General features: G+C 40.0%; 2 protein-coding genes across 3 annotated transcripts in view; both read right to left on the bottom strand.

Moving 5' to 3' along the window:
• The window catches only part of LOC135462738 (fibrinogen C domain-containing protein 1-like), a 17,953-nt gene extending 6,201 nt beyond the window's left edge, over positions 1-11,752 (bottom strand). Inside the window, exons 1-5 of one of the 2 annotated variants that reach the window (XM_064739969.1) lie at positions 11,427-11,752; positions 5,078-5,235; positions 4,113-4,209; positions 3,280-3,444; positions 1,789-2,663 (exon numbers count right to left, since the gene is read on the bottom strand). In XM_064739969.1, the coding sequence (XP_064596039.1) occupies positions 2,398-2,663; positions 3,280-3,444; positions 4,113-4,209; positions 5,078-5,235; positions 11,427-11,580 (840 nt within the window). In that variant the 5' untranslated portion in view covers positions 11,581-11,752 and the 3' untranslated portion in view covers positions 1,789-2,397. Of the gene's footprint in view, positions 1-1,788; positions 2,664-3,279; positions 3,445-4,112; positions 4,210-5,077; positions 5,236-11,426 lie in introns of those variants that run through there. The other variant, XM_064739970.1, reaches the window with a different exon arrangement.
• A 1,556-nt stretch (positions 11,753-13,308) lies between these two features.
• Positions 13,309-22,778, bottom strand: LOC135462538 (ryncolin-4-like). Its single transcript, XM_064739764.1, has 7 exons — positions 22,548-22,778; positions 21,632-21,728; positions 20,733-20,897; positions 16,525-16,703; positions 15,596-15,692; positions 14,738-14,902; positions 13,309-14,242 (listed from the first exon to the last, which is right to left on the bottom strand). Exons 1-7 carry the CDS (start codon positions 22,728-22,730, stop codon positions 13,977-13,979), a joined length of 1,152 nt encoding a protein of 383 aa, XP_064595834.1. The 5' UTR covers positions 22,731-22,778; the 3' UTR covers positions 13,309-13,976.
• Between the last annotated feature and the right edge of the window lie 575 nt (positions 22,779-23,353).

Here is a 23,353-nt window from a genome sequence, read left to right as displayed (position 1 = left end):
ACAGGCCCTAGTAGGTCACCTATTTAGTCATATCATCTGTTTTCTTGGTAGTGAAGACAATTGCTTAAGAATTCATCTTCAAGTGAATTACTTCCTCTCCGGCCGTACGTGGGAAGGTCTTGCAGCAACCTGCGGATGGTCGTGGGTTTCCCCGGGGCTCTTCCCGGTTTCCTCCCACCATAAGTGAAATATTCTTGAGTACGGCGTAAAACACCAATCAAATAAATAAATAAATAAATCAAGTGATTTAATTATCACTCATTTAGCCAGATTTAAAAGACTCTTTAGACAATGCATAGCGCAATGACTTCTTCAAACGTCTTTCAGCAGTTTATTTGATGCAATTAAAAAGTAAAACACTTTCAATTTATATTGAGAATTGGCTTGTAAGTTACATGTGGTTGATTTCTGTTAATCGTATTCAAAATACAAAATAGTCTTATTACAAATCATATAAATACAAAGGGAAATCAAGCCACACAGCAGAATATATCGTCAAGTGACAATAATTTTGAAGCATAAAATTTTAGATGAAAATCCTGTCTATAGAGTGGATCAGGTATACTGTAGTTATTGCTGTGCCGCTTGACTACCTATTCACATGGAGCAGGTGTATATTCAACATTTGCGAGATAAATTCAATACCCTACATGATGAATGCAATAAGACAAGGCTTATACAATCTACTATGGTTCAAAAATTATCGGTACATCATATCTGGGCGTCATCCTTATATCTTGTGCCTCATGCGCCTAATTATTACGCATCAGAACGCTCGACCTGGTCATAATTTGAATTGTCTGGCACCAGCCCGGGCAATGTTTCTTACGAGCAGGGTCTGAGAGACTGCAGCAGAGTGGGGTTGTAGCAAATCGCATGACCGTGTTAACAAGACAATCAAGTGATGCAGTAATGGCAAAATTCGTTTATATAAGATTTTCACATCATAAGACGGTGTTATTTTGTCCACGGAGAACTTTTACGCGTGCTTCAATACAACTTTACATGCATGTATATATATATAGTTTGCTCACTGCCACTTCCATTTTCTTTTAAAAGAAATCACCCTACCAGAAGAAACTGATAAAATGTTCCAGGTACAGTTTAAAAAGTAGACTGTGTCATTTTTATGTGTACAGTTGCATAATCAAGATATCACAGTTTAAATCAAGCAAAACTACAAATAATCGAAATAATCGCCGTGAAATTATCATTTTTAAGCAGTAAGATTATCTCTTTATCCCAATAACGCATCTGTTTCAGCTGACGTGACCGGAAGCATATTTTGATTTCTAACCATGGGTGCTCTCGTTTACTCTACAACGTAACGTATCCCGTGGCCCCGTAAGAATTCCATTATCTTGTACGCCAGAAAAAAACATGGCTGTGGCAATTTAGGTCTGTTTCAAATCTGCTGGCTAAATAACTCTGGTTATGTGATTGGCTGTCTTCTCATCAAGATAAACACTTAATAATCAGCTGGCACGAGGTTACATCAGGCTGCCAAGTACTTGACCTAAACCTATACTGGACACACTTAATTGTCAGCTGGCAGGAGGTTACATCAAGTGCTAAGTGTTTGACCTAAACCTATACTGGACACACTTAATTGTCAGCTGACACGAGGTTACATCAGGCTGCCAAGTGCTTAACCTAAACCTATATTGGACACACTTAATTGTCAGCTGGAACAAGGTTACATCAGGCTGCCAAGTGCTTGACCTAAACTTATACTGGACATTGGTGGAAGAAATCTTTAAAACAGAGCTTACGGAGAAAGATAAAAAATTTATTCTTTTAAATCTAGCACACATATTCCATTTGTGCTTAGATAAAGAGTGTATTTGACTAACAGGATATTAAGCTAAACACGACGTACTACTAAGTTATGATAACAGAATACATTCAAACAACAGTTTTTCTGTTCAATATTAAGATATTATTTATTTGAATGTACACGCAACTGTTTGGATTTATTTCTTAATATACAGTTTAGGATGGGTCCTAGCATATAAAAATACAAAAACTTTCTCAGTTTTCTTCTTGCGATGTGAAAATGGCTTTCAGCTATGGTTTTCCTAAGGCCTTAGCAGTTAGCCTGGAAAGGATGTAGGCTTCTGTGGTAACGTCACCAGTGATATTTGTAAAAACAGTTTTCTTGTGGGGGGAGAGGGGCATAGCCCGAACTGGGCTACGCTAGTCCCATGTTAACGGTATGTCCGACCGTTGACGGAAAAAATGCACCAAATAGACTGGCTTATTAAGATATATAAAATACACCTAAGTCACCAATTTTTTCTCTTGTTCGGTAAAGTCTTCTTCATTTCATGTAAAAACATAATGTTGGTTCTTAAGTTCTTTTGCATGCACCCATGAACAGTTCTGTCCTAAATCTATCTACGAGTTCCCCACAGGTCGGATCTTCATCTCCGCAAACTGTAAATGTCCGTATTTTTTTAACCAGGCGATTCCTCGTATTCCGGAGTGTGTTAACCTTGGTTTCCCGTCAACATGAACATAGTCTCCGTTCAGGTTACAATAATAACAGCCCCTGTACCACCAGCCAGTTTTAAATTCGTTGGCGCAGTGTCGAAATTCCGATGCGTCGTTGTCACTATCCGGAGTGCTAAACTGGCATCCATTGTGGTGGGTCATTGCATCTACTGTAAGATCAAATCAGATATACGTGGTTAATACATAACAGGAACAGCACAAGACAAAAATAATAAAAATGGCGAAAAAGAAAACTTTCTGGTTTTGTGAAGGATGGAGATTTTTATTTCTGGAATTTTATTACCTAAATCACTTCTTACTCGACACTATTTGCTAGGATTTGATGACAACAGCTGGTCGACCACACTCGCCACACGTCGTACGGCGTAAAAACTCTAGTCTTGTTATTGTCATCCATAAATATGGTGTGGAGATGTTTACGTCACCTGTGGGGAAGTTTATTAACAGCGTGCCATAGGTCAACCGTTTAGCACGGTCAATCCAGTTTTTTCTATCCATAATACTCACCGCCATTGTAAAAGTTAGCAATTATAAGCTATGGTGGAAACCAGGCTGAGCCCGGGGGAAATCCACGACAAGTCGCAATTTGCTTGCAGACCTTCCTCCATACGGGCGGAGAGGAATCCAGCATCAGTTGGGCTAGAACCCACATTGGTGAGTGGTTCCTGGGTCATTGCGCCGTGCTGGAACGTTAATCCTCTCGGTTACAAAGGACCTCTGCCCATGAATAAGCGTATCCCGTATCATCTGTTGTCATTAACTTACCTGCTGTCCCTGAATGGCTTCCCAACATCAGCCGGAATTTTTGCCTCTCTCCCGATATGCAAAATCTGCTGTAAGTAGCATGGAAGCTGTTCCCCATATAGTTTGAAATGTTGATCATCAACTCATACTGACGCTGTGATGTCAACAAATGTAATTTCTCTAGCCCTAGGAAGATAAAATATTGTGATAGTAGATTTGAATTTTTGACGGATTACTGACACTATGTATGACACCGTGTCCTTCCAGTCACGAATTACTGACACTATAGGCATGACAACTTGCCCACTGACTTGATGGCCTTGATGGACAAGATGTCGTGTGTGTCGGTAATCCGTGACTGGGTGGGCAAAGCGTCAAGTCTAGTGTCAGTTATCCTGTGTCAGTTATCCTGTCTTGCCTGGTGTTAATAATCGGTGGCTAGATGGACAATGTGTCATGTGTTGTATTAGAAATTGGTGGCTGGGAACGAAAGGAGTCATTACTAGTATCAGTAATTCGTGACTGGATGGACAAGGTGTCATATATGGTGTCGATGATCCGTGACAGGCAGGAAACCATAAACGACACCTTGTTGATCCATTCACGGAAGAAATGCTTAGATCCCAGCAGTAGTCACACAAGTGATTTTGGTAAAATCAAGTTTAAACTTGATACGAGACATTCTTGCTGAAATAGGCTCTTGTGTTAACATCTAGCCAGATGGTCATTTGAGTGTGTAAATGTCTCTACCATGAAACAAGCATAGTAGCACTTTACTAACAAAGAAATATATGGATATGATGTGTTGCCAATAGGATTCTTGCGATATCTTTGTGGATTTAAAATTTTCTTACCCAACCAAAACTCCTGGTAAAGATTTCCGAAACCATCCTTATATCCCTGCCACTTTCGTATGAAATCCACGGATCCGTCTTTTCGTCTCTGAAACACCTGTAGGCATTAAAAGAGATCTGATTTTCCTGATAAAATATACATCGTCTTTAACTGCGGCATATGTAAAAAGATGTTTTTTGCCAAAACGTCAGTGTTCTCTGTCATTTACAGTTAAACCAGCCACCCGCATTTGCTTTGATAATCCATCACTAACCAAAAGGCTAATTAGCTAAATTTCCAGCGATTATTGATGATTCACAGACGAGTCAGTCATTGGCATTTGCTCTGATAATTCATTCATACAGTCACTGACTTGTTGCTTCCTGATCTTTCTGGGGTAATTTATTCATTATAGTTAAGTCGGATAGCTGTATTTGCTCTGATAATTCATTCATTCACCTATGGGCTAACTAGCTATAACTGTGGGGATCATTCATCAATAACTATCGGGTGAGTTAACTACATTTGCTGTGATGATTCATGCATTCACACTGACACGATGAAGCCAACACACACATTATATATACAGAATGAAATTTACTGGCAGTGGTAGAACTTCCTTAACAGAATATGAGGGACGGCCTCTGCAACAAACCTCTCTCTAATATTGCAAATATCCTCCAATGTCGCAGTTACGACTTTAGTAGCAATAAGACAGTAGAGGGGTTGATACATTCCGGCACCCTTCTTGTAGCGAACATGAGAGTTTACTTTAAGTATACATGAACACGTACTATGAAACGATGCTGTCAAAGAAAATGATGAAGGATCAATGTTCGGAAATATTCGGAAATATTTAATCACATTAGATCATCAGAGGTGGCATATAAAAGGTTGTCTGACATAGTCATCGCTTAACTTCATACAACCTCATTCAGTCAGTAAGGTGTAAACTCCTTTATATCAAATCGCTATTACAACTCACCAGCCAGCCACCTCCATTGGTTACCATATCGCAATACACCAAGAAGCCTGGTCCGATTCCAAACGGAAACACCCGGTAAACTCCGCTCTTGGTTTGGTTACATTTGTGAACTTCTGCACAGTCTGATGGGTAGATACAACCATCAAACATGTGGGGCTCTACAAATGATGAACAGGTAACTCATCAGGCACAACCTGGGTTGATCAGCTCATTTGCTACATGTGGGATAGAAGATAAAATGCCATGTAGTATAAACTAGATATTTGTGATTGAATTCATTTGTAGTTTGCTTGGATTTGAGATCTGATTGAGATTTTCAGTGAGTGAGTTACTGGGGTTTAATGTCGTACTTAGCAATTTTTCTGTTATATGACGACGAAGGGATCTCCACCGCTCTTTTATCTAGCTGTGCTTGACAGAGGCGCCTAACCGAAGGCAAGTAAGCCGCCCCGCCCGATCCATTATACTGATACTGGTCAGTCAATCGTTGCACTATCCCGTTTATGCTGTATGGGAAGCGAGGAAGTTAAAACTTCCTCTTTTAAAGTCTTAGGTATGACTCGACCCAGGATTGACCCTGGATCTACCGCTCCCGACGAGCACTCTCTACTCTATTCAGAGAAATACATGTATATTAATGCGATTTGTTACACACTGTTGAAATTGCTAGAAAAATCCTTTGTACATCGCCCAGATTAACATTATATCTACACATGTTTGTGAAGCGACTTATTCCTCATTGTACCGTTTTATAAAGAATAGATTGTTTATTTGGAATATACTAAATGTCCAACGACTGGTTTAAGGATGGCAAAGTTCAAGGTTGTATCGGCAGCTGCCCAAGTCATGGGAAGGGCGTATCTTATGTTCGAATGTATGTATGTATGTATGTATGTATGACAGCGGTTCTACGTCGTACCTCACAATTATTCAATCATCTGACGACGGGGAGTCATGCATGCATGTATGTAGTATGTATGTATGTATGTATGTATGTATGTATGTATGTATGTATGTATGTATGTAAGTATGTATGTATGTATGTATGTATGCATGCATGCATGTATGTATGTATGTATGTATGTATGTATGTATGTATGTATGTATGTATGTATGTATGTATGTATGTATGTATGTATGTATGTATGTATGTATGTATGTATGCATGCATGCATGCATGCATGTATGTAGTATGTATTTTTGTATGTATGTGTGTATGTATGTATGTATGTATGTATGTTTATATGTATGTATGTAGTATGTATGTGTATATGTATGTATGTATGTATGTATGTATGTATGTATGCATGCATGCATGTATGTAGTATGTATGTATGTATGTATGTATGTATGTATGTATGTATGTATGTATGTATGTATGCATGTATGCATGCATGCATGTATGTATGTATGTATGTATGTATGTATGTATGTATGTATGCATGCATACATGCATGTATGTAGTATGTATTTTTGTATGTATGTGTGTGTGTATGTATGTATGTATGTTTATATGTATGTATGTATGTATGTATGTATGTATGTATGTATGTATGTATGTATGTATGTATGTATGTATGTATGTATGTATGTATGTATGTATGTATGTATGTATGTATGTATGTATGTATGTATGACAGCGGTTCTACGTCGTACCTCACAATTATTCAATCATTTGACGACGGGGAGTCATTGGGTATGCATACTGTGTCTCCTTGTGGCAGGGCGAGTTCGTGCCGCCAATGTGCTGCTGACAGTGAAATGTCATGCCGAAGACACCAAACATGACACCCAACCCAGCCAGATTATACTGACACCGTGTCAACTAGTCCTGTTTGTTTAGTTGCTCTAACCCTTTAGCGATGAGCGCAAAGTGTGCTAGTTTTAAAGTTTCCGGTATGGGAATACCCGGGTTTTATCCTGTGTCTCCCGTCTAAGATATACGAGTGTAGTTCCATTCTTTAACTGTTAATCGGATAGACAAATAGATAGATCCTTTATTTACCCAGGGTAACACAATTAGTTATGGGGGTAGTTTACATTATTACCCTGCACTCAAACCAATATACAATATTAGTGTGAATAGAAGAACATTATATATACAATAGTTAATAATTAATAATATAAGATAACAAAATGTGTGAAGATTTTAAATCATCTGCAAATTTGTAAATCGTTTGGAGTCAAGTAGGAATAGGACATATAAACTGTCTCTAAAACAGATGTATAGTTTTACCAGAACTTCATTTGTTAAAATATTGCCTTAAAATGCTCGTTTAAAAGACACAACATTAGGACAATATTTCACAGACTTACTCAGGCTGTTTCACAAAATTGTAGCAGGGTGAATAAAACTTCGTTTAAACTACTGTGTCCTATGTTTTGGTATACACAGTTTCTTGCTGGTGTTATAATTACGTACAGCTGTAGAAACGTTGAAGCAGTGTAAGTACTGCGGGTCTGTGTTGTTAAACACGTTATAGGTCAGCACTGCACACCTAAAATTGATCCTGTCAGCAATAGGCATCCAGTTCTACTGTTTAAAAAGATTTGCCTTTGGAAATCAGATCTGGTAAGTTTTCAGACTAACCCTAGCTGCCCTCTTCTGTAATTTTCTCATTTTATCGATAAAAGTTTTTTTTTGATATCTTGTTACTTAATTGTAAAACATGATTGTGCCATGTTAGTAAGCTGTTATTTAAGATACCTAACAGTTTCTATTCCAAAACATTTCCCATAGACACATTATTTATGATTAGAGACAAAAGATGCACACGAGCTAACCGCTGTTTTCATCCAATTAGCATACACTTCGTGTTGTCATGTTTAAGACTTGACTTATTTATAAATATCCAGTTTGATACATTCTCTAGATCGGCTCATAACTTGGTCTCGATCTCGTTTACATTTTTACCACTACAAAACGGTGAACTATCGTCAGCATACAATCTCAGTGTGAGTATTCCAGTCAGCTAGGGCGTGAATTTATAAGACAGAAAATAATGGCCCCTAAATGGTCCCATGAGGAACTCCAGTGTCCACGTTCCTTGATTCTGATGCTGTTCCTTTCCAGGTTACATGTTGTCTCCTGTTTGTCAGGTAGGATTTACACCAGTTAAAGATATTTCCATTTACACGATAGGAAGAAAATTTGTGTAATAAAACAGCATGGTTGACGGTGTCAAATGCTTTTTGGAGATCTAAAAACGCCACACCAGTTAAAAGCCTACCATCAATATTTTTAAACCTTTTGCCAGTCATGTTGTGAAAAGCAGTTTCACATGAATGATTGGGTTTAAATTTCTAATGAAACAGCTTTTTTATTCTAAAAAGGTACAAAAGTAATTATGTACATGTCTTTCTATTATCTTACTTACAATAGGTGTGACAGAAATTGGCCTGTGGTTACATATGTCATAAGCCTGGCTAGATTTGTAGATAGGCGTTACTCTAGCTATCTTCCAATCATCAACAAATATACCCGTAGATAAAGACAGATTGAAGATAAAAGTCAGAAGTATACAAATATGTTCAACAGAAAATTTGAACATTGTTATGGAAATCCCATCTAGGCCTCGGGCTTTACCTGCAGACGTACTTTTCTCTGACTTTTAACGAAGTCTTCCGAAATAGAGGGAATTTCTACATTAGTAATTATCGGTAATTTGTTTTATTTGCGGTTAGTGTAAGTGCAAGTCCAGCTCATGCTGGCTTCATCTCCGGCCGTACGTGGGAAGGTCTGACAACAACCTGCTGATGGTCGTGGGTTTCCCCCGGGCTCTGCCCGGCTTCCTCCCATCATAATGCTGGCCGCCGTCGTATAACAGAAATATTCTTGAGTATGGCGGAAACACCCATCAAATAAATAAATAAATTTTTTATTTGTGGCAAACTTTTATTTAAACCTTTGCCAATTTCCTTGCCTATACTGCTAAACTATCCAATAAAACAGTTCAAGATGTCAGGTTTTTACATATGGTATCGGCCCCTACATTAAAGAAATCAGAGGATATTTTAGCTTCATTAGGCAGAATGTTCTTTAGGGGTTTCCACACTTCCTTCGAATTGCCTTCTGATTCTTCTCTGTGTTTGGACACAAATTCGCACTTCGTTTTTCAAAGTAGTCCAATGACACGATTTCGTTGAGCACGATAGATTTTCCAGTCCATTTTATGCTTAAAATCCATGGCCGTTTTGCACATGTGACCACGTGTGTGAATTTTCGAAAGAAGTTCGTCTGTAATCCAGTTTAAAACATGAGGACGGATCCGCCGCTCCTTTAGTGGAGCGTGCTCATCTACAACACTGAGCAGTACCGTTTTAAACGCGTACCACGCGACATTAGGGTCGTCAAATCCTTCGATTACACTCTAAGAAATATTTTGTAAATCTTGTTGAAATTTATGATGTTTATAATTACGATACTTAACACTCATATGGGAGCTCTGTTGCTGTTTACAAGATTTTTTTTACAATTTAAACAAGATGGAGGTCTTATTCCAGCAAGAACTACGCCCCTTTCAGCTAACACCTCTGGTTCGGTAATGTATATATGGTCTATCAAAGTATCCGTAGTTTCAGTAACCCTAGTTGGGAAATTTACCTCCTGACTAAAGTTATACATTTCTAGGGTTTGTAATAGTCTGCCGTTTTGGTTTATTTCATTAAATCTACATTAAAGTCACCGGATAATATTGGAGTTGTATGTCCTTCCCATATTTTTCCACAGCAGCCTCGAACCGATTGAAGCAGTCGACTGATGAGTCAGGTGGTCTGTGTATGGTTGTTATGAGGATTGTCTTTGTACCTAGCTGAAATATTTGATTCGTAAGACATTCCACATCCGCTGAGCAGAGGTCTAATCTGTTCTTGTGTGAAGCCCTGAGTCCGGACTTGACGTACCCAAGTATCCCACCACCGTTATTCTGGGTCCTCTAACTATATCCCCTGTATGGGGAGTCATAGCGGGGTAGACGCTCGTCATTGTCATCGATCAGGTTATTTAGTTTACTTTCCGTGATACACTGTTTGTCGAATTCCCATGTCCTTCGCATAAGTGTGAGCTGATGGATCTTTCCTCTTGTCATTATACGTCTTATGTTCAAATGGCCTATCCACAGGCCTTTCAGTAGGTTACATCTGCCCAAGGAGTTGTTTTATCTGTTTCGTTTGGGGATACAATAGAAGCAAAACACATTTGACATATCCTTTCCGCCCACTTATCATCGTCTAATTCGCTAAGGCCAATGCATTCATTCTCAGCAACAGACCAGCAGGTCGTATGCCAGTTCTTATCACAGTTGACATATTGACAAATATGGTCACTCGGTGAGACATTTTTACATGTTTTGCACATTGAGTGAGTTTCACAGGGATCAGAAACTCTCCAGTACTGAAACTGGTCTACCTACATGTTGCCGTCCTGTGCCATTACGTAACGTCAACCGTTCAGCGGTTGGCTACACAAGTTACATAACCATTCATTACCAGTGACGAAGTCACTTTTTCCTGGGTATATACAGTTTACATGGAACCGGTCTTCGCAAAGCTCACACAAAATTGACTTGGTTCATGCATGAACCGCATAGGTCTTGTTCGGAGCCTGGGTTAGGGTTAATATCCCCAGCAATTAGCAATGCAGTGAGTGCCAGGCATTTCTGTCCTTTTGTCATACCTGTGACCCGTTGTTTAGAGCTGATATGGCGACTTGGTGTACCTTGTCCAGATATATCTGATCGACATTTTTCCAGAACAGATTGGCACAAATATGTCCCCCACAGCAGAGAACATGAATAGTGTCCGAGATCGTCCGGTTTACAGACACATTTCGAAGCTTTTCGAAGAAGAATTTGCACATACCCAAGTAAAAAATAAGAAAGTAATAGAGGAAAACTTCACAAATGCGGGAAAGATTTCAAAATGCTTAAAGAAGAATTCAATAATACCAACAGCGGAGGATTTGGAAACCGACTTTGTTTTTGAAATATTAAATAAACACGTGATCATATGGAGTTTCTGTTATATCGGATGTTAGTTAGTTTGATTTATTTACTTATTTGATTGGTGTTTTACGCCGCACTCTAGAATATTTTACTTCTACGACGGCTGCCAATATGAATGAAACCGGGCAGAGTCCGGCAGAGTTTGGGGGAAACCTATTACCATCCCCAAGTCTCTGGAAGGTCTTCCCACGAATGACTGTAGAGGAAGGTAGCATGAGCTGGACTTGAACTCACAGTGACCACATTGATGAGCAGCTCGTGGGTCAATGCGCCTCGTTAGCGTCAAGGAGGCCTCTGGTGAGTTTGACTAAGAAGGAAATACTGGACATACATAGCTCAAAACCTACCTGAAGTGGAGAACGTATCCTTCAAACTGTCATTGCCTAAAGGTAGTACCTCGAACTGATTTAAAAACTGTCCATAAGAGTAAGCTGCACCTGTCTTTGGGTAGCTGACTACCACTGCTAGCAGAGCCAGTAGTGCACGGTAAGAAATCCCCATCTTTTACTGTTAGAAGCTAATGGTGAACTGGCTGTACAGCTTACTCTTCTCGCGTATAAACGACGTCGCCGATAAAAACACCCGGCTACATATTAACTCTGTAAATTACTGGCTGCGTTTTTGTAAACATATTCCTTGAATTTCACATTTCACACACACACGCACCCACACCGTCGACTGATAAATCCACATAATACAGGTGTCAGTTACAGTTTCTTGGAAATAACTCTGCCATCTGGTTCACAAGGCTGAATAAAAATAAACACTTACTGTTGAACCTATAAACTTCAACCGCATTCTTCTGACAGGTCACAGCGCATTGGACACAGTCAGATACACGGTCGGGCGTACGCAAAGACTGGGTATTCAAGCACTAAACTGTTGTAAGAAGACATATATGTACTACATGTTAGGTAAAACTACATCACATCGTTTTTTTCTCGTCACGCACCATGGTGTTTTTGCTTCGCACTATCGTGGCATTACATGCTGGTTTCCTCTCTGCCCGCACTAGGGGAGGTCTGCTGATGGCTGTGAGTTTCTCAAAGGGCTCTGCCTATTTATCCCGCCCCCAGACATCCCAAACTATAATGCTGGCCGCGGTCCTAAAATATTCTTGAGCACAGCATAAAACACGAATGAAATTAAATATGTATTGAACTGTTTGGTCGTACCATAGCTTCAAAAAAACACTTCCGTTTGGTTGAATTTTAAAATCGATCTACGCAGTGTATTTTGTCAACGGACAACGTTTGCACTTGCTTCAATACAACTATACCTCCATATATATATGGAGTTAGCTCACTGCAACTCCCATTTTCTAACACACTTTGTCTAGTTTGTATAACTACATGCATGTTAGCAAAGTCCCTCTCCGACTGAATCGTCTTGTGTGGTGTTAAAAGAAAACACGATACCAGAGCAAATCGATAAAATGTTCCACGTACAGTTTAAAACGTAGACTACGTGATGTTTATTTGTTCGGTTGTAAAATCAAGATATCACAGTTTTAATTAAGGAAAATTACATATAATGGAAAGCGCCATCATGTTATCATGTTTAACCAGTTAGGTTATCTCTATGTCCAATTACGCATGTTATTCAGCTGACGTGACCCGAAGCATGTCTTGATTTCTAACCATGGGTGCTCTCGTTTACTCTACAACATAACGTATCTCGTGGTCCTGTAAGAATTCCATCATCATGCACGCCAGGAAAAAAAAAACATGGATGTGGCAGTTTAGGCTTGTTTCAACTCCTCTGGCTAAAAAAATATGTTATTGGCTGTCTTTTCATCAAGATAAACACTTAATGATCAGCTGGAACATGTTTACATCAAGCTGCCAAGGGCTTGACCTAAACTTATACTGGACACCACATGTCAAGATGGAGACAGTTCAACGAATATTCTTGGAACTTCCTGTCGTAGATCATAAGGTTTTTGCCAGCAACCTGCGGATGGTCGTTTGTTATTGCCCCGTGTTCTGCCCGTTTTCATCACACCATAAGTAAATATATTTTCAATCTGAATCCGGGTCTTTTTTAATTATTTAATTTTAAACGCTGTATGCATGTTTATATTTTCAAAAGTTGTTAGGCTTGTTTTACATGTACTTGAGGCAAAATATAATGTGGCATTTAGCTGACAAATCCATGGTGCCCAAGTATAATCTTGTAGAGCTATTTAAGAATACATAAAACACTTGGGTTGTACTTCCTAGTATAGAATTTAGGATGATGCCTAATATATAAAATTACAAATAAATCTTCCTTAAGGCCTCAGCAGTCAGCCTCAAAATTACGTAATCTGTTGGGGTAGCGTCAACGGTGATGGCTCTGAAAACAATATTGGTGGACGGAGAGCACGGATATGACACAGTACTAAGTTATGATAACAGAATACATTCAAACAACAGCATTTCTGTTCAATATTAAGATATTATTTATTTGAATGTACACGCAACTGTTCGGATTTATTTCTTAATATACAGTTTAGGATGGGTCCTAACATATAAAAATACACAAAATTTCTCGGTTTTTTTCTTGCGATGTGAAAATGGCTTTCAGCTATGGTTTTCCTAAGGCCTTAGCAGTTAGCCTGGAAAGGATGTAGGCTGCTGTGGTAACGTCACCAGTAATATTTGTAAAAACAGCTTTCTTGTGGGGGGAGGGGGGCATAGCCCGAACTGGACTAAGCTAGTCCCATGTTAACGGTATGTCCGACCGTTGAGGGAAAAATGCACCAAATAGACTGGCTTATTAAGATATATAAAATACACCCAAGTCACCAATTTTTTCTCTTGTTCGGTAAAGTCTTCTTCATTTCATGTGAAAACATAATGTTGGTTCTTGAGTTCTTTTTCATGCACCCTTGAACAGATCTGTCCTAAATCTATCTACGAGTTCCAGACAGGTCGGATCTTCATCTCTGCAAACTGTAAATGTCCGTATTGTTTTAACCAGGTGTATCCTGCTATTCCGGAGTATGTTAACCTTGGTTTCCCGCCAGCTTGAACATACTCTCCGTTCAGGTTACAATAATGACAATCTCTGTACCACCAGCCAGTTTTGTATATGTCGGCGCAGTGTCGAGTTTCCGATGCGTCGTTGTCACTATCCGGAGTGCTAAACTGGTATCCATTGTGGTGGGTCATTGCATCTACTGTAAGATTAAAGGATGGAGATTTTTATTTCTGGAATTTTATTACCTAAATCTCTTGCTACTCGACACTATTTGCTGGGTTTTGATGACAAGAGATGGTCGACAACACTCGGCGTATAAAGTACGGCGTAAAAACTCTAGTCTTGTTATTGTCATCCATTAATATGGTGTGGAAATGTTTACGTCACCTGTGGGAAAGTTCGGTAGCAACTTGCCATAGGTTAACGGTTAAAGACGGGCAATCGAGTATCTTCCATCCACCGCCATTGTTTAAGTCCGAAATTCTGAGGTATGGGGAAACCAGATATTCTAAAGTATGGGGAAACTGGACAGAGCGCGATTGCCGGGGAGGAAGCCAGGATGAGATGGGGTAGGACGAAAATTAGTGATAGGTTCCTGAGTCATTGCGCCGCGCTTGAGCGCTAATCCCCTCGCTCACAGAGGAGCTCTGTCCATGAACAGCGTATCCCTTATCATCTATTGTCATTAACTTACCTGCTGTTCCTGAATAGCTTCCCAACATCAGCCTGAATTTTTGCCTCTCTCCCGATACACGAAATCTGCTGTAAGTAGCGTGGAAGCTGTGCCCGCTATAGTTTGCGATGTTGATCATCAACTCATAGTGACGCTGTGATGTTAACAAATGTAATTTCTCCAGTCCTAGGAAAAGAAAATATTCTAAAAGGAGGCTTGAAGTTATTTTATGTATGGGCATTACTGACACTAGGGTTAACATCTTGCCCACCCAGTCACAAATTATTGACACTACGTATGACACCTTTGTCCGTCCAGTCACGAATTACTAACACTAGGTATGACACCTTGCCCACTGACTTGATGGACAAGGTGTCGTGTGTTGTGTCAGTAATCCGTGATTGGGTGGGCAAAAGCGTCAAGTCCAGCGTCAATTATCCGTAACTCGATGGGAAAGATGTCGTGTCTGGTTTCAATAATCAGTGTCTGGAAGGACAATTTGTCATGTGTTGTGATAGTAATTCGTTGCTGGGTGGGGAAGGAGTCATGACTGGTGTCTGTAATTGGTGACTGGATGGACGAGGTGTCATACATGGTGTCAGTAACAGGCAGGAAACCACACACGACACCTTGTCCATCCAGTCACGAAAGAAAGGCTTAGATCCAAGCAATAGTCACACAAGTGATCTTGGTAAAATCAAGTTTAGGCTTTACTAGACATTCTTGCTGAAATAGGCTCTTGTTTTAACATCTAGCCAGATGATCAATGTAACTTGTAAAACAAACATTGTAGCACTTTACTAACAAAAGAAGATATGAATATGGGGTTCTGCTAATAGGATTCTTGCAAATATCTATGTGGATTTAAAATTTTCTTACCCAACCAAAACTCCTGGTAAATGTTTCCGAAACCATCCTTAAATCTCTGCCACATTCGTGTGAAGTCCCCGGATCCGTCTTGTCGTCTCTGAAACACCTGTAGACATTTGAAGAAACATCATTTACCTGATAATATATCTATGAACCGTCAGTGTTCTTTGCCATTGACAGTTAAGCCGGTCATCTACATTTGCTGTGAAAATCCATACCTCACTAACGGGTTAATTAGCTAAATTAGCGGCGATTATTGATGATTTACAGACGGTTTAGTCATTGGCATTTGCTCTGATAATTCTTTAATTCAGCCAGAGACTTAATGCTTTCTAATCTTGCTGAGGTAATGTAGTCATTCACAGTTAAGCCGGCCAGCTGTATTTGCTCTGATATTTCATTCAGTTACATATGGGCTAACTAGCTTCAGCTGGGGTGATAATTCACCATTCACTATCGGGTGAGTAAACTACATTTGTTGTGATAATTCATGCATTCACACTGACACGATAAAGCCCACACACACATTATATATACAGAATGAAATTTACGGTCAGTGGAGTAACTCTACCTCTCCGTAACACGATATGAGGGGCGGCTTCTGCAATAAACCTCTCCCTAATATTCCAAATGTCCTCCAATGTCGCAGTTACGACAATAGGAGGAATGAGACAGTAGAGGGGTTTATACATTCCGGTACCCTACTTTTAGCGAACAGGTTGGTATACTTTAAGTATACAACTATACTATAAAACAATGCTGTCGAACAAAATGATGAAGGATCAATGTTCGGAAAAATTTGGAAATATTTAACCACATTGGGCCTCTATAGATGGCATATAAAATGCTGTCTGACATAGTGCTCGGTTAACTTCATACAAGCTTCTTCAGTCAGTAAGGCGTAAACTCATTTTTATGAAATGGCTAATACAACTCACCAGCCAGCCACCCCCATTGGTTACCATATCACAATACACCAGGAAGCCTGATCCGACTCCAAACGGAAACACTCGGTAAACTCCGCTCTTGGTGTGGTCACAGTTGTAAACATCTGCACAGTCTGATGGATAGATACAACCATCAAACATATGGGGCTCTACAAATGATGAACAGTTAACTCATCAGGCACAACCTGGGTTGATCAGCTTATTTGCTACATGTCGGATATAAGATAAAATGTCACATAGCTATATATCTGTGATTGAATTCATTCTGTATTTTGCTAGGACTTGAGATCTGATTTCGATTTTTATTGAGTGAGTGCTTTGGGTTTAATGTCGTAGTTAACAATTTTTCAGTCATATGACGACGAAGGAATACTTAGAGTGCATATAATGTGCCTCCTTGTTGCAGGACGGATTTCCACCGCTGTTTTTTCTAGTGCTACTTCACTGAAACGCCTTACAGAAGGCAAGTAAGCAGCCCCTCCCTAGCCATTATACATATACGGGTCAACAAGTCGTTGCACTATCCCCTTCATGCTGATCGCCAAGTGAGGAATGTCCAACTTTCTGTTTTAAGGTCTAAGGTTTGACTAAACCCAGAGTTGACCCTGGATCTACAGCTCTACGAGTTATGACAGTCATTTAATACTTCGAAAACAATATCAGTTTCCATATCTTCTGAGATATACATGTATATGTATGCGATTTTTTTTACACAATCTTGATATTTCTTGCAAAATCTTTTTGTACATCGCCGAGATTAACATTATATTTACATATGTTTGTGTAGCGAATTATTGTTGATTGTAACGTTTCATAGAGAATAGATTACTTATTTTCAATATCCTAACTGTCCAACGACGGGTTAAGGACGGCAAATTTCAAGGTTATATCGGCGACTGCCAACGTCATGTGAAGGGCGTATTTTATGTATGTAATAGGGGATGGATGTATGTATGCATACATGCTTGGGGTTTTACATCGTACCTAGCAGTTCTTAAATTATATGACGATCGAGAGTAATTGGGTGTGTTTATACATTGACCTATTTTGTCTCCTTGTGGCAGGGTGAGTTCATGTCGCCATTGTGCTGCCGAGAGTGAAATATCATGCCGAAGACATCAAACATGACACCCGACGCAACCACATTATACTGACACCGTGCGAACTAGTCATGTTTGTTAAGTTGCTCTGACCTCGCAGTGATGAGCGCAAAGCATACGATTTTTAAGGTCTCTGGGTATGCCGCGACCCAGGCTTTATCCTGTGTCTCCCGTCTAAAACATAGAAGTGTATTTCCATTCTTTGACTCCTTTTTTAACATGTAAAGATGCAGAAAGTAACATAGCAAAACTTTTCATCTGTGGGAAAGATTTCAAAATGCTTTAAGAAGAATTCAATAATACCAACACAGGAAGATATGGAAACTGGCCTCGAAGTATTAAATGGAAACGTGACCATATGGAGTTTCTATTATATCTCATGATAGTGGGTTTTATATATTTATTTATTTGATTAGTGTTTACGCCGCGCTTTAGAATATTTCACTTGTACGACGGCGGCCAATATTATAGAGAGAGGAAACCGGGTAGATTCCGGGGAAAACCCACAACCATCCGCAGGCCTCTGGAAGATCTTCCCACGAATGGCCGTGGAGGAAGACAGCATGAGCTGGATTTGAACTCACAACGACCACATTGGTGAGAGGCTCCTGGTTTATTGTGCGTCGGTGGCGTGTTAATCGACTTGGCCACGGAGGCCAATGGTGAGTTTGACTACAGAGGAAGTGCCGGAAATACATAGTTCAAAACCTACCTGAATTGGAGCACGTGTCCTTCAAACTGTCACTGCCTAAAGGTAGTACCTCGAACTGGTTTAAAAATTGTGCATAAGAGGTAGCTGCGCCTGTCTTTGGGTAGCTGACTACCACTGCTAACAGAGTCAGTAGTACACGGTAAGAAATCCGCATCTTTCTTGTGAGGAGTTAATGGTGAATTGGTTGTTCAGCTTACTCTTCTCGCGTATAAACGACGTCGCCGATAAAAACACCCGGGTACATATCAAGTGCGTAAATTACTGGCCGTGTTTTTGTAAACATATTCCTTGAATTTCACATTTCACACACACACACCCGCACCCACACCGTGGAGTGATAAATCCACATAATACAGGTGTCAGTTACAGTTTCTTGGAAATAACTCTGCCATCTGGTTCACAAGGCTGAATAAAAATAAACACTTACTATTGAACCTATAAACTTCAACCACATTCTTCAAACAGGTCACAGCGCATTGGACGCAGTCAGATACACGGTCGGGTTTACCTAAAGACTGGGTATTCAAGCACTTAACTGTTGTAAGAACACATATATGTACTACATGGCGGAAAAGAAATTCGTCGCTTCGTTTCTTCATCGTCACGCAGTATCATGTTATAGCTTCGCACTATCGTGACATCTGCCTGGCCGTATTAGGGAAGGTCTGACAGCAACCAGCCGATGGCCGTGAGTTTCTCAAAGGGCTTTGCTTGGTTATCTCCCCCCCCCTTACCCCCCTCCCCCCTCCCTCCAAAACCACCCAACCACAACCTCAACCCTGGCGACTGTCCCGCTCTATAATGTTGGCCGCCGTCGTGGAATATTCTTGAGCACGGCATAAAACACCACTAAAATAAAATACATGTTAAATCGTTTGGTCGTACCATCGCTTGAAAGTTTGGTTACCCATCGGCTTGGTTGAATTTTAAAATCGATCTGGGCAATGCATGTCAAAGGACAGCTATTGGACTTGCCTCAATACAACTATACCTTCATGTGTATATGTAGTTAGCTCATTGCAACTCCCATTTTCTGACACGCTGTTTGTAGTTTGTATAACTACATGCACATATTAGCAAGCTCACTCTCCGACTGAATCGTCTTGTATGGTTTTAAAAGAAAACAGCATACCCGAACAAATAGATAAAATGTTCCACGTACAGTTTAAAAAGTAGTCTGTGTCATTTTTATCTGTACAGTTGCATAATCAAGATATCACTGTTTTAATTAAGCAAAAGTACAAATAATCGAAAGCGCCATCATGTCATGATTTTTAAACACTCAGATTATCTCTATATCGTAGTAACGCATCTGTTTCAGCTGACGTCATCCGAAGCATATCTTCATTTCTAACCATGTGTGCTCTCGTTACCCCACAACACAACGTATCCCGTGGTTCTGTAAGAATTCCATTATCATGCACGCCAGAAAAAAAAAACATGACTGTGGCAGTTTAGGCTTGTTTCAACTCCGCTGGCTACATAACTCTAGTTAAGTTATTGGCCGTCTTTTCATAAAGATAAACACTTAATGGTCAGCTGGAACAAGGTTACATCAAGCTGCCAGGTGCTTGACCTAAACCTATAGTTATACTAGACACCATATGCCAAGGTGGAGGCCATTCAAGGATTATTCTTGGAACTTGCAGTCGTACGCGGGATGAACATACTCTCCGTTCAGGTTACTACGATGACAGGCCCTGTACCACCAGCCAGTTTTGTATATGTCGGCGCAGTGTCCAGTAGTCGATGCGTCGTTGTCACTATCCGGGGTGCTAAACTGGTATCCATTGTGGTGGATCATTGCATCTACTATAATATTAAATCAGATAGCGTGGTTTATACAAAATAGCAACAGCACAAGACAAAATGGTGAGAAAGAAACTTTTTGGATTTGCAAATGATCGTGATTTTTATTTCTGGAATTTTATTACCTAAATCTCTTCTTCCTCGACACAATGTGTTGGGCTTTGGTGGTAGACGACACTAGGCGTACGGCGTAAAGACTCTAGTCTTGTTATTATCATTCATTAACATGGTGTTGAAATATTTACGTCACCTGTGGTAAAGTTCGGTAGCAGCTTGCCATAGGTTAACCGTTTGGCACGGGCAATCCAGTGTGTTCCATCCATAATACTCACCGCCTTTGTATGAGTCAGAAAGTCTAATGTATGGTGGAAAGCAGGCTGAGCGCGGTGATAATCCACAGCCATTCCCACACCTGCCCACGTACGGCCAGAGAGGAAACCTGCACGAGTTGGATTAGCACCCACATTGCTGAGAGGCTCCTGGGTCATTGTGCCGTGGTGGAGTGCTAATCTCTTCGATCACGAAGGACCTCTGTCCATAAATAGCGTATCCCGTATTATCTGTTGTCATTAACTTACCTGCTGTCCCTGAATAGCTTCCCAATGTCAGCCGGAATTTTTGCCTCTCTCCCGAAATCCGAAATCTGTTGTAAGCAGCATAGAAGCTGTTTCCGCTATAATTTGCAATGTTGATCATCAATTCATACTCACGCTGTGATGTCAACAAATATAATTTCTCTAGTCCTAGGAAGAGAAGATATTGTAATGGTAGATTTGAATTTATTTGATGTAAAAATGATTTGAATTTTATTTTATTTTATAACTGACACTAGCCTTGACACCTTGCCCACCCAGCCACGGATTACTGACACTATGTATCACACCTTGTCCTCCCAGTCACGAATAACTGACACTAGGCATGATACCTTGCCCACCGACTTGATGGACAAGGTGTCGTATGTTGTGTCAGTAATTCGTGACTGGGTGGGGCAAAGCGTCAATTAGTGTCAGTTATTCATGACTGGATGGACAAGGTGGATGACAACAGATGAATAGCGTATCCCTTATCACCCGTTGTCATTAACTTACCTGCTGTCCTTGAATAGCTTCCCAATATCAGCCGGATTTTTTGCTTCTCTGCAGATATGCTAAATCTGACACTATGTATCCCACCTTGTCCTTCCAGTCACGAATTACTGACACTAGTCATGATACCTTGCCCACTGTCTTGATGGACAACGTGTTGTGTGTTGTGTCAGTAATTCGTGACTGGGTGGGGCAAAGCGTCAAGTAGTGTCAGTAATTTGTGACTGGATGGACAGTTGTGATAGACATTCTTTCTGAAACAGGCTCTTGTATTAACATCTAGCCAGGTGGTCATTAGAGCGTGTAAACGTCTCTAACAAAGGAAGATATGAATATGGGGTGTTGCTAATAGGATTCTTGCAAATATCTATGTATATTGAAAACTTTCTTACCCAACCAAAACTCCTGGCAAAGATTTCCGAAACCATCCTTATATCCCTGCCACATTCGTGTGAAGTCCACGGATCCGTCTTGTCGTCTCTGAAACACCTGTAGACATTAAAAGAGACCTCATTTTCCTGATAATGTTCAGTGTTCTTTGTCATTGACAGTTGAGCCAGACATCTGGATTTGCTGTAATAATCCATCACTCACTAACGGGCTAATTAGCTAAATTTGTAGCGATGATTGATGATTCCCAGATGGGCTAGTCTGTGCCATTTGCTCTAATAATTCATTCCTTCAGCCAAAGACTTGATCCTACCTAATCTTGCTGGGGTAATATATTTATTCACAGTTAAGTCAATTAGCTGTAATTGCTCTGATAATTCATTCAGTTACATATGGACTAACTAGCTTCAGCTGTGGTGATAATTCATCATTCACTATCTGGTGAGTTAGCTACATTTGCTGTGATAATTCATGCATTCACACTGACACGATGAAGCAAACACACACATTATATATATACAGAATGAAATTTATTGGCAATGGTAGAACTTCCGTAACAGAATATGAGGGACGGCCTCTGCAACAAACCTCTCTCTAATATTGCAAATGTCCTCCAATGTCGCAGTTACGACATTAGTAGCAATAAGACAGTAGAGGGGTTTATGCATTCCGGTACTCTACTTGTAGCGAACATGAGAGTTTACTTTAAATATACATGAACACATGCTATAAAACGATGCTGTCAAAGAAGATGATGAAGGATCAATGTTCGGAAATGTTTGGAAATATTTAACCACATTACATCTTCAAAGGTGGCATATAAAAGGTTGTCTGAAATAGTCATCGCTTAACTTCATACAACCTCATTCAGTCTGTAAAGTGTAAACTCCTTTATATCAAATCGCTATTACAACTCACCAGCCAGCCACCTCCATTGGTTACCATATCGCAATACACCAAGAAGCCTGATCCGAATCCAAACGGAAACACTCGGTAAACTCCGCTCTTGGTGTGGTCACAATTGTGAACATCTGCACAGTCTGATGGATAGATACAACCATCAAACATATGGGGCTCTACAATGATGAACAGGTAACTCATCAAGCACAACCTGAGTTGATCCGTTGATTTGGTACATATTGGATGAAAGATAAAATTGCATATAGTATGATCTTTATATTTATAATTGAATTCATTCTGTATTTTGCTTGGATTGAGATGTGACTGAGATTTTCAGTGAGTGAGTGCTTGGGGTTTGAAGTCGCACTTAACAATTTTTCAGTCATGTGGCAAGGAAGGAATCCTTAGAGTGGATGTAATGTCCCTCCTTGTTGCAGTATGGATATATACTGATACGGTCAACCAGTCGTTGCACTATCCACATCATGCTGAACGCCAAGCGCGGAATGTACAGATTACTCTTTTAAGGCCTTAGGTGTGACTCGACCCAGGGTTGACCCTTGATCTACCGCTTCCTAAGCGGACGCTCTACGATTTAAATTTTCAGAGATATACATGTATATGTATGCACCTTGTTACACACTATTGATATTGCTAGCAAAATCTGTACATCAAAGACATTAACGCTATATCTACATATAGGATGCCAAATTCAAGTCTTTATCGGCGGCTGTCGACGCCATGTGAAAGGGCGGATTTTATGTGTGCATGTATGTATGTGTGTATGCTTGGGGTTTTACGTCGTACCTCACAATTGTTCAATC

The sequence above is a fragment of the Liolophura sinensis genome, chromosome 2 (genome assembly GCF_032854445.1).
Source record: "Liolophura sinensis isolate JHLJ2023 chromosome 2, CUHK_Ljap_v2, whole genome shotgun sequence".
NCBI lineage: Eukaryota > Metazoa > Mollusca > Polyplacophora > Chitonida > Chitonidae > Liolophura > Liolophura sinensis.
The sequence above is the reverse complement of the archived record's forward strand: the minus strand, read 5'-3'. Positions and strand labels throughout refer to the sequence as shown.

Coding starts and splice junctions, on each gene's coding strand:
- LOC135462538 (XM_064739764.1), bottom strand. CDS start 22,730: ATGAGTTACCTGTTCATCATTGTAGAGCCCCATATGTTTGATGGTTGT. Junction 14,903..15,595: donor TTACCAGGAGTTTTGGTTGG/GTAAGAAAATTT, acceptor TTCTTTTCCTAG/GACTGGAGAAATTACATTTG. Junction 14,243..14,737: donor AAGCTATTCAGGAACAGCAG/GTAAGTTAATGA, acceptor TTAATCTTACAG/TAGATGCAATGACCCACCAC.